The 11,782-nt window shown below is 35.9% G+C and overlaps 2 protein-coding genes across 2 annotated transcripts; one reads left to right on the plus strand and one right to left on the minus strand.

The window, feature by feature from the left end:
* Window positions 1-22: 22 nt before the first annotated feature.
* Window positions 23-963, plus strand: LOC129798617 (survival motor neuron protein). Its single transcript, XM_055841849.1, has 2 exons — window positions 23-132; window positions 196-963. Exons 1-2 carry the CDS (start codon window positions 109-111, stop codon window positions 916-918), a joined length of 747 nt encoding a protein of 248 aa, XP_055697824.1. The 5' UTR covers window positions 23-108; the 3' UTR covers window positions 919-963.
* Window positions 908-8,041, minus strand: LOC129798579 (katanin p60 ATPase-containing subunit A-like 2). Its single transcript, XM_055841802.1, has 4 exons — window positions 7,983-8,041; window positions 7,439-7,914; window positions 6,895-7,380; window positions 908-1,336 (listed from the first exon to the last, which is right to left on the minus strand). The coding sequence occupies exons 1-4, from the start codon at window positions 7,992-7,994 to the stop codon at window positions 961-963; spliced, it is 1,350 nt and encodes a 449-aa protein (XP_055697777.1). The 5' UTR covers window positions 7,995-8,041; the 3' UTR covers window positions 908-960.
* Between the last annotated feature and the right edge of the window lie 3,741 nt (window positions 8,042-11,782).

Consider the following 11,782-nt stretch of genomic DNA (forward strand, 5'->3'; position numbering starts at 1 on the left):
GCCAGATGACTGAGATTTTCGGAGTGCCCAAGTGACAGTTGAAGTTTCGGAATTTCGGAAGCATCACGCTCTTTTGTGTTTTTAGCGGAAAGTTTGAGGACCACAAAAATGCCCAAAGAATTGAAAAATGGGGTGAGTATCTCACTGGACATCTAAAGGAACCCTTTAAGATGCTTTTTATTTTCAATTTTGCAGACTGTCAATGGAGGAAGTGGCGAAGAATCAGACAATTCTGATGCTTGGGATGATGAACTACTGATCAAAGCTTATGATGAATCTGTACGCCTGGCAAAGGAAGATGTGGCTAGGAAAGTTGCTTCAGCCACTAATACAAGTCCCCCGAAGGTTGATGACTCAGCCGGGAAGCGCTCCCTTCAGTGGCAGCCGGTTAAATACAAAGTAGGAGATTTTGTCCGGGCAATTTACAGAGATGATGGAATTGAGTATGAAGCAGTAGTCGTGTCCACAAGTGGAGGACCTGGAAAGTATTTGGTGAAATTTGTTGGATATGAGAATGAGCAGTACGTAGCGACGTCAGAGCTTAAGGATTCCCTGGGAGGAGAAGCCAGAATGGAGCAGATTGAAGCATCTCTGGCATCCCCCACTGCAAATGATGATGAATCTGTGGCTTCTGAAACTCCTGAAGCTCATTCTTCCACCTCCACAAAGAAAACTGAGCCACCAGAACCAATACCAGGGCCACTATATTCGCTTCTTAACGCAGGATCTTTCGTGCCGCCGATGTCATTTCAACCTCCTCCACTTCCTCCCTTCGCCAATGATAATTCCGAAGAAGGGAAACATTTGGCTGCGATGCTCATGGCTTGGTACACCAGTGGCTACTACACAGGACTCTATGATGCACACAGGAATGCTCAGAAACGCAAAAATGAGGTCAAACCCAGTAAATCATCCTAATCGCCAAAACTTTATTATATTCATAATAAAATTGTATTTGCATTAGTTGTGATTGTGATTCTTTTCTTGCCATTGACGATGTTTTTCCACTATACTGCTGGCAGTGGGAGTTACTCTGTCCAGAGAAGCCTCAAAATCTGCCAGGGATACATTGGCTGGTTGATTTGGAGCTCTGCTTGCATCCTTTTGCGCCCCAATAAATTTTCTGACTTGTCTCATCAGCGAATCCTTGCATGCAATTCTCAAGTCGTCTCCCGTGAAACCTTCTGTGATCTTGGATATTCTCTCGAAAGCCCCATTAGTCCATTTTGAGCTGCCCGGCAAGAGATTCTTCACCATTTCTATCCGATCTTCGGCACTTGGAAGATCAACGAGGATTTTTTGTTCGAAACGCCTCAAGAAAGCAGGATCGATCTCCCTGTGTAAATTATACTGGCTTCAGACCTAAGGTTTAGCCATAAGGCTTAACTTCTCGAGACTCTTATCAGTAGAATTTTTTTGGAAAATTTTGATTTAGAAATGGACTAAAGGAGAATTAATCTATTTGAATCAGAAGAACAAACTAAATTGGTTGCTATTTAGGATTTTGAGACCTTCGGAAACTAGACTAAACCTCTAGTCTGAAGACGGTCTTACATTCTAAACATTATTGTAATAAATACAGGAATTTGTAATTGAAAAATTCAGTAAGCCAGGTTCACAAAAAAATCGTTAAAAAAAATCAAAAAAAAATTACAGAATATTATATAAAGTATTTTTAATTCATACTGCGAATAAAAATATAGGCCACGCCCCTTACTACACTAGATCCCGGCATTATGCACATTTTCGGGACCGAAAAAAAACGCGCGAAATGGCATTATGCATCGAGAAAATTTGCATACCTACAGGGGCTTTCTTTTGAATAAATTGACCGTTGAACGAATTTCGCTCAGAGTAAAAGTCGATAAAAGTAGTTCAAACAAAAAGATTCAAATGTTTCAACTAATTCAACAATATAAATGCATTAACAAACAGTACATGGCCAGAGTTCTTCAATAAATGGTTAGAATAATAAAAAAATACCTTAAAAAAAAAGAAATTAAAATTTTGTTCTGAAAAAGTAGCAAAATGTTTTCAAATTTCCCGCGTAGCAACATAGTATGCATTCAGGCGTATTTCAAAAATGATTTCATAAATTGACTCCCGATGGTAGGCAAATTTGCATAATTGTGTGTGCATAATTCCGTCAGGTGCATAATCCCGAAGGACTTAATGCCGGGACTGAGTGTACAAAACTTTATCAGAGGAAGAAAAGAAAATGGTTATCAATCATACTAGATTTTAAAAAAACTCCTACGTGTTTCTAGTTTATTATTATTATTATTATTAATCGTGTCGAGGCCTAAAATTAAGTTTATCTTGCCCAAAAACGGGCCACATCGGCCACATCAATGGCAAGCGGACTCTGGTTGAGGTATTCGCGTGTTCTTTCGACACTCAATTTAAGCCTCGTGGTGGAAGGATCAGTCAGTCCCCATGGACTGTCCAGGAGCACCGATTTAGTTCCGATTAAATTCCTAAATACGCGTGGAGGTTCCTTCCTTGCTCCCTCTAGTTTATTTATAATACGTTCTTTATCTTTAAAATTATAAAAAAAAACGCGCAATTTATTTGAAAAAATACATCACGCCTCCATTGGATTTACGTTAAACTATTTCGCAGATTTCAAGACTATGGTCACCCAAAGTAAAATTTAGATTACAGCTCTTCGATATCCGGGTGACAGCTGCCAAACACTGCGGCGGTTGATATATTCAAAATTATTTTCACTAAACATGAAGTTTGTCCAGAGTGAATTAAAGTATTATTAACATATTGTATCGAAGTTTTTAATACATAATTGTGATAAAAAATGAAACATAAGCACACCATGAAGAAAATTCTATTTTTCTTTGTCAGACAGAAAATAAATTCACACTGCACAAAATAGAAAAACCGTTAATCTTTCAAAAAACCTAAATGTCATTTTGTCCCCCAGTCAGCCGGATATCGAAGAGTCTACTGTACATTGTTTTAGACTACAGTAGACTCTCTCTCAATCGGGAATATGGGGCAAAATGTCATCCGGTTTAGCGATAGAATTGAGCGTCAAAGCCTTTGTAAATTCCACAAAAAGTGCTCAATTATAAAGAATCACGATAAAATAGGAAGAACTACAGCGAATTTGAGCGAATTAGCTTCATAATTAAACGTGAAAATTGTCAACAAAATTTGACGCCCGATTGAAAAAGAGCCGATTGAGTGAGAGTCTACTGTACTTAGAATTTAGAATTGATAAAAATCCAATTCTTGTGGATAATCACAAACTATAAGGATGTCTAGGAGTTCTTTTGCAAGAGCTTGATTGATTTCTAAACTAAAATGTTTTTGATCGAAACAAAAAAAAAACAAATAAAATTTGCTCGCTGGATTTACGGTTCGGAAAGAGTTAATAACGGTTTCATGTTTACAAAGATGAAAATTTATAAGTGAACATTCCCCTCCAAAACCACGTTTTTCGAGTTATTTCCAAAACGGCTCCTAATTTTTTTTCATTTTCAATTTGAAGGTATAAGTCAGTGTCACGGTAAAAAATTTCGGCACATATTTGTTCCAAAAATTAGCTCGTCCACGGACACCATAATTTTTGGCACAATCTTGTTAATTTTACGAGACTCAAAAGATAATCAATATTAGTAACGAATTTGTTCCAAAAAATAGCTCGTATAATATAAAATCGTATTCCAACCTCTCACACTCAGTCACCCATCACCAACGAAGCGAGGAGGCCAAATATATGGCAATTTTCGTGCTACATGGTTTCACTTTTTTCATTCGAGATTCCCTTCCTCTCCTGTTGCCAGCATTCGCATGATTTCGTCATGAACGCGTCTGTATATAAAACACTCTCAAGCTGCTTTTTATTTGATGTTCCTTATGAACTTTCGCCACCGAAATTCATCTCGACTGAAGTATAAGCCTTAACTGTAAGACGAAATCACTTACACGAATTTGTTCCCGACAAATATGTTACAGATGTAGGAATAATATTGTTATAAAGAAAATGTACCAATTTGTTCCTGACAGTGGGAACAAAACAAATTCTATTCCAACTTTCAGGAACATATTTGTATAAAACGCAATCAACAATGTAATCAACTCAAATTTGTAGATATTCCACCGTATTAAAACGGTTTCGAAAGAAAACTAACAAAATTGTAACTATATTTCGTAACAAAAATGTAACGAACAAACAAATAACTTCTTTTTATTTATTTATTATTTATTTTTTATTTATTTATTATTTATTTTTTGGAACAAACAAATAACTTCTCTAGGTACAAATTGATTCCAAAAAAATTTGTTCCAAGGAAAACTTGTTCCAATATTTTGGTCAGTGTCCAAAAGTTTTTACCGTGTACTTTATCCTTAGACACCTATATACGAAAAACATTTCGATATCGAAACTTCGGAGGTCAGAGTTTAACCATTTGCTTTTATTGTGATTTATTTTTAAAAGATCTTGAAATTTCCAACCCGAGAATGCATCGGACTTACATCGAACAGACTGGGCCATTGCTCTTTTAATCGATTTTCAAAGAAGCAATGGAGAAGTGATATGACACCTTCATTTTTTTCGATTAGATAACTCACTGAGAACAGCGCCATCTAGTGTAAGTAAAATGTCCAAGGCGGGAAATATTTTCAGTTGTTCAAAACAATGTAATTCACATTATTCATATGTATTTTATACTAAACTTTAATTTCACTAAGCCTAGACTCATTTTAAATGTATTTCAAAAGTTTTCACAAGAGTTTTATGAGTAAAATTTCCTTTGTTTTGATTTTTCCTGGCATCAGCTGATTTCGATGGTGGTCGATGAAATTTCGAACAGTGAATTTAAATAGAGAATGTTAACGGACTATGTGATATGGAATTGTCAAGAAAAAGCAATTGACCGGGCAATTGCTTTTTGCTCTTTGTTCAAGGTATTTAAATTTGGCTAATTTTACTAAAATATCATTTTCTTTTTACAGAATATTGTCTCAGAGAACGGAAAAAGATCAAATTGGCGCAAAAATTGGTTTGATGCCGCAATTTTTTGAATATTTTTTCCACGTGTAAAAAAGCAATGAAGAAGTAAAAAAGCAATGACCATGTAAAAAAGCCCAGTCTGTTCGATGTGAAAGTCACGAATCATTAGAGTACCCGTATTGATGTAGGTTGAAAGGAAGACCTATTGATACTTAAAGGTGTCAGGACTTATTGACACCCCACTCTATACCATTTGGAATTCGAAATTCGAGAACTTATCATTATTGAAAAGACGTTATATTACTTAGATATAATTGGATGCATTAAATAAATTTCAACATTTTGACAAAAGTGTCAATAAGGGTTCCCTGTCGAAGAGGTTCCTTTTACCACCCTATCTTTCTTAAATATTTTTGAAAAACTTTTTTAATTTGTTTGAAAGCTTGTGACACGACTTGAGGCTAAAACGTAAGAGAAACTGAATTTCGGTTCTCGATGACCCCCCCTCCATAAGTCATTATCCAGGACTATCCTTTTTTCTCCCGCCCCTTCCTTCCTAACCAAAACCATGTTTTTTTGTTTATTTCAAAAACGGCACCTAGATTTTGTTTCACTTTCGAATATGTTTTGGAGGCAGTCAAGTTGAATATTTCGTCGATTTCGTCCTTCCTATCATGGAAAAACATTTCATTATCGAATTTTCAAAGGTCAGAGTTTAATTACTTTGGGGAGCCTATTTTTCAACCGATTTGCTTAAATTTGGATGTTTTGAAAGATCTTGAAATTTCCAATCCTGCTGCATCGGACTAGGTTATTAATCATAATCGGTAATGTATTCGTGAATGATATACCTTTCTCCGATTTAATTTTTAATTTATCCGTAGGCTTGTTACTCATGCTAAAATATTGTAAAATGTGCTTTTCTTAAGTAACTTTTTATTTCGGACTTTTTTTTATTTATGAATCAATTTAGGGTAAAGTGGTACAAGTTGGACAATGGTACAATTTGGACAGGTCTTTTTGTCTTGATAAATTTAGCACTTCATTTTTATTTGTATATTTTTAATGCTTTAGTTTTATAATTTGGTTCCTTGTGCTTAAAAACAAATTTTGTACTGTATTTATCAAGAAAAAAGCCATGTCCAACTTGTACCGACGAATTGTCCAACTTGTAACACTAATTCCAAATTATATCACTTTACCCTAATCAGTAGTAAACCGGTACTTATGCACCCAAAAAGCATACAAAAAGATAATACACGGAGAGTCCTTTCTCGTGAGTTCGAGCACTCCGCAAAGCTGAGACGCTTTGCCATCTCTTTTTTTTATACGTGAATAATAAATTTTATAAACTATAATAATAGTTTATTGAACTGAAAATAAGGCTGCCCCCTTATAATAAGTTTAAGTCAAAGAAAAATTATGATAGTGATGATAATTTCTTGATCGAAACAGTGCCTCGAGAAGTCGAAAATATTTTACCGTTTTACTTAGTGAAGATTTGAAAACTAACGTAAAGAAAAAAAATAACAGAGAGGAAAAGTTTCATAAAAGCCAATTTGATTTGAAAATTTTCGTAATAAAAAAATGGATGAGAACCATGAGAACTAAAGTTTTTCATGATCATTTATTTAAAAAAAAATTCTTGTACTTATAGGTTACCAGTTATTAATTTTTGATATAATTTCAAAGAAGGCGTGGCTTAAATTTAAAAACCTAATTCTCTATAGTTGTGTCCCATTAACTATCTGTAGGAGTGTCATAGCTTCCCAGTTCCCAGTTCCACAATGTCCCTCAAGATCATTAAAAAAATAATATTAAAAAATAGTGATCAATATGGGCGTGGCTTAAAATTAGAAAGGTAAGAAAGTTACAATATTAAGGGAAGATCCAAAAAAATCTAATTAGTATAATCTCACCAAGGAAGATTCGTATTGCAGAGCACAAAAATTCCATTTGATGGAGTAAATCCGTCCAATAATCCCAGAAATTCACTTTTCATTCGTCTGGAAGCTTCATGTTCCGTAGCTGAATCCCTACGGGAAGTCAGTCCCTCAATTTCATCAAAGAAAATAACTGAAGGTGAGTAAAACCTTGCTACATCGAACAGAACCTTGAGATACTTCTCAGATTCCCCACGCCATTTCGAAATAATTGTACTGGAAGAAATATTGAAAAAAGAAACTTTCCCACGTGTTTCTGCACACAGAGCTCTGGCCAAGAGAGTTTTTCCTGTGCCTGGAGGACCATGAAGCAGTACACACTTCCAGGGCTCCATGGAGCCTTCACGGAAGAGATTGGGATACTCAAGAGGTAAAATAACACTCTCTTTCAATACTTCTTTGGCATTTTTCGCACCAATAACTTCACTCCAGGAAACTTTCACTCCATCCGATACAAGATCCCTGAGAAGAAAAATTCCTAAGATATCCTAAAAGTCCTTTAAAATCAATCTGGAATTACTTGCAAACTAGTTGAGCAATTTCCCGCCATTCTGGAGATGAATTCTCAAAAGATGAGAGCATTGGACGACCGAACTTTTCCCCATCCCCAATGGAAGCATGTGAACTCGCACATATTTGCACGACCGACAGACTGTTCCACGTGTCACTAGTTTGACTTCCCCCCATCCCCAATTTTCCTGAATTTTTGGGAGCTGAGTTGAGGGGACGAGAAGTACGATGAGCAGATTTTCGAGCCTCTTGTCGCGTGACTCGTTTCACAATTTTTGGGGCACGTCCAAATTTGATGTGATAATAACTGACAAACTCCAGATACATTGTCTCCAAATCCACATTGTCACACACCTGGACATCATTGGGAATCTTGGCTTCAGCTACGAGACTCTCGCGACTATCACAGAGTCCTAAATCTTCAAGGAACTGAACAATGAGGTGCAGGATATTGCGGCGCCGTTCACTTGATGCACGTCTTTCCTCCTTGATGAAATATGACACACGAGGAAGATATTAAAAGGAAAAATTGGAGGATAGTGTAAAAATCTCACCTCTAGGGACATTTTTATTCCTCCCAAGAGCAACTTTGCGAGGCACTTGATAGGAAAACGGACACAGAAAGTTATTTTAGCAACCGTTGCTAAGTTAAGCGAGGAAATACTCTACCAGTCATATCGACTCACTCAGTAAATGTCCTTCAATTCACAGAGGAATTGCAAGTATATGCACAGGATGAACTCTTTGAGTCCTTTGAGTAATCGATGGCAGAACATTTCGCATTTTTTGAATTTTCTGAAGAATCGCAATCAAAGATTTGAAATCCGTTTATCACTGAGAACACTGAGAGAAGAAAACTCCATACTTCCTGCTTACAATTTCTGGGATTGATTGTAAGAGGAAGATTCTAAGGTAATCATCCCTAAGGATTTCAGCTACACTTCATTAGAGAAGATTCACAATGAAACAATTACCAGTGAGAATGTGCAACCGACTATTGATCACTGTCAAGACCGGTTCCTCGAACCGATGTGAGTGAGATTTTAGATAAAATTCATGGTTCCGGATTAATCCCTCAAATAAAACGTTTTCGAGTGTAAAGAGCAGAAATTCATTTATTCATTCATTCATTTTCAACCGCTTATCCCTATTGGGGTCGCGGGCCCATGACATCCAAATTAGCAGCCCACGCTTGTCGATCCTCCGCCACTTCAGGAAGATGTTCGGGTTCGATTCCGAGGCGTTCCAAGGCAAGATTCAGAATTTGATTCAGCCACCTTGTCCTAGGTCTGCCTCGAGGCCGAGGTCTCCTTACAATGGCTTGCATAGCTTTTCTGGGGAATCTTTCTTCGAGCAGAAATTAAATTTAAATTTAATTTAATTTAAATTTAATTTAGCAGAAATTTATTAATTTAAATTTCTGCTCTTCACACATAAACTTAATGAAAAAACCGAAAACCAGTGATAAGCCCAGATAAGCTTATGGTAGCTGAGATTCTTTACAGGTGACCTTGAAATGCGTGCAACTCGGGGTGCTTGCAACTCGGAATGCGTGAAAATTCGATTGTGAGTTGAATTTTGGGGGTAAAGAATCGCGTCGAGTAAACTGTTCTCGGCAGTCGAAATGGATGAAATTGGCTCGACGCGATTCTTTACCCCCAAAATTCAACTCACAATCGAATTTTCACGCATTCCGAGTTGCACGCATTTCGAGGTCACCTGTAAAGAATCTCAGCTTACCATAAGCTTATCTGGGCTTATCACTGGTCATTTTCTATTTTAAATAGTCTGAGTGGGGAAGGCGAACAAAAGAAAAAAAAGTTCATTGAAATCGGTTAATAAACATAAGTGATAGAGTCCGGTCCACATGGGTATAGTAAGGATCGGGGTACAGTGAGTTGGGGAAGAGACGGATGGGACCCATTATTAGAAAGATCGTGCTCTCAGATACAATATAGGCTAAAATTTCATCGAAATCCCTTTATAATAGAGCCCTGCACGGGTCGGGTTTTTGGTTTTTTTTCAACCCGTATCCGCAATGAATTTGACCCGTACCCGACCCGACCCATTGAAATTTAGTGCGGCCCGACCCGACCCGACCCGCAAAAAAAATTTAATACCCGTACCCGACCCGACCCGCGAGAAATGTATAAATTTACCCTTCTAGAACAATAGTAACCCGAAAATTATTAACCCAATCAAAATCCTCGCACGCCATTTGAATTAAGGTATAATTGAATTTAAGTGATCAATATAAGTAATTCTAGAACTATTAATAATTTAATTACAAGTTTCGTAGTGTGATAACTTATTGAACATAACTTTCGTTTTTTCGGCAGTTGATCCGCCAAGTTTGTTTTTTAATCACAATAGCAAATATACAGTAATTTTACAACGGTATATTTGCAATTTATCATCTCGAAATTATTATTTTCAATAATATATTTTATTTCTCAAGCTTGAATAAAATTTTGTAAGATTGATGAATAATTTTTAGCTTACATTTACCTTATTTACTTGGTAAAGCAACTTACTTGAAAAACAAGTTTAAGAACATTTTTGGCGGGATGAAAGCGATTCATGCGGCATCACAGGAAAAATTTATTCATTATAAAGCTTGGGATCGTAAAAAGTATGGGCACTTTCTCCTAAACTTAATATTTTGAAGTGTTTTTGAATTTGATATTATTTGAAAAAAAAGTAAGATATCGAAAAGAATCTAACCCGAAACAAAAACATTTTAAAGTAGAGTATTGTGTTAAAATAATATTGCTAATTCTTTATTTCCGGAAATGCCAATTTAAAAAATTTCGATTAATCCCTGTTTAATAAGTACTCCAAGATCAAGAAAAGTCGTCATATAAGTGCAACAATATCTTGTAAAATACATGCAATTTATAAATTCCAAGCTTAGAATAAAAATCAAGCATATTCTATATTGCATAAGCATGGGATATTTTTATTTTTATAATAAACCATAAAATTATTATTCGATTTTTGCTATAAGGCGTCGTTAAAACTCGCACGCAATTAATGTGAAAGTGAAACGATTGAAATATTGCGTAAAACGGTCTTCACCGTGTTAGCCGCTTAAGTGTTCAAACCTCGCAATACTTCAGCATAAAATGCTCTATCCTTTAATGTAGTTAAACTCGCACTCGCACTGGCCAAATATAAAACGATTGAAATTGCGCTGATACAGATCATGTACAAAACAGTTCTGATTAAGCTTAAAACAAGAAACAACTCAATCATAAAATGGTTAATATTGCGCTTAAAAACACGCACAACTGAATCGTAAAACGGTTAAGATTGCGCTTTAAATCACGCACAGCTCAATCTTAAAACGGTAAATGTGCTTAAAATAACGCACATTCCAATCATAAAACGGTGAATGCGCTTAAAATCACACACAGCTCAATCACAAAACGGTAAATGCAATAAAAATCACACACAGCTCAATCATAAAATGGTAAATGCGCTTAAAATCACACACAGTTCAATCGTAAAACAGGAAATGCGCTTAAAAATATGCACATCTCAATGATAAAACGATTAAGATTGCGCTTAAAAACGCAGTCTTAACCGTTTCATAACTGAACTGTGCGTGTTTTTAAGCGCAATCTCAAACGTTTTATGATTATGCTGTGCGTGATTTTAAACACAATCTTAACCGGTTTACGATTGAGCAATCTTAAGTGTTTTATGATTGAGCTGTGCGTGATTTTAAGCACATTTACCGTTTTATGAAAGAGCTGTGCGCGATTTTAAGCGCATTTACCGTTTTATGATAGGAGCTGGGCGTGATTTTAAGCGCATTTACCGTTTTAAGAAGAAAATATAATTTTGGGGTAGAAGTCCTGTCGTGGTAGACTTAAAAAGCAATTCGAAAAATTATCTTGCTATCTTGATCCCGGGAATAAGCGTATTTTCGCGCCCGAAAAAATTTAGGGCAATGGCATTATGCACCTAGAGGTTATTGCGTTTGGTTAAGTCTAAAAGAGCTGTATTTATAAAAAGGACTTTTTGGTTTTTACTCGGAGTGCTTCAAGAAATTGTCAGAATATTCAAAAAAAATTACCTCAATTAAAGAATTTTTTTAAATAAGCGTAGTGTTTTTCCATTTCGCGCTTCACAAAACAGTATATTTTAATGTGTAATTCAACACAAAATGATATCCAATATTAGGCAAACATGAATTATTGTATGAGCATAATAGCATAATCCCGTCATGTGCGTAATTCCTGGATCTAGTATAAATATTAGTTGTCTTCGTCAGATCACTTTATTACTTCTTTAAATTCATATACTCTTCCGATCACATAAATTGTTCTTTGATCTATCATATCGTTTT

This window comes from Phlebotomus papatasi, chromosome 1 (assembly GCF_024763615.1).
Source record: "Phlebotomus papatasi isolate M1 chromosome 1, Ppap_2.1, whole genome shotgun sequence".
In the NCBI taxonomy this organism is placed as follows: Eukaryota; Metazoa; Arthropoda; class Insecta; order Diptera; family Psychodidae; genus Phlebotomus; species Phlebotomus papatasi.

What these genes read in the sequence shown, in the direction of transcription:
- LOC129798617 (XM_055841849.1), top strand. Translation starts at nt 109, where the DNA reads ATGCCCAAAGAATTGAAAAATGGG. An exon ending in CCAAAGAATTGAAAAATGGG is followed by an intron (nt 133 to 195) that starts GTGAGTATCTCA and finishes TCAATTTTGCAG; the next exon opens with ACTGTCAATGGAGGAAGTGG.
- LOC129798579 (XM_055841802.1), bottom strand. An exon ending in ATTGCTCAACTAGTTTGCAA is followed by an intron (nt 7,381 to 7,438) that starts GTAATTCCAGAT and finishes TTTTCTTCTCAG; the next exon opens with GGATCTTGTATCGGATGGAG. An exon ending in TGCAATACGAATCTTCCTTG is followed by an intron (nt 1,337 to 6,894) that starts GTGAGATTATAC and finishes TAATTTACACAG; the next exon opens with GGAGATCGATCCTGCTTTCT.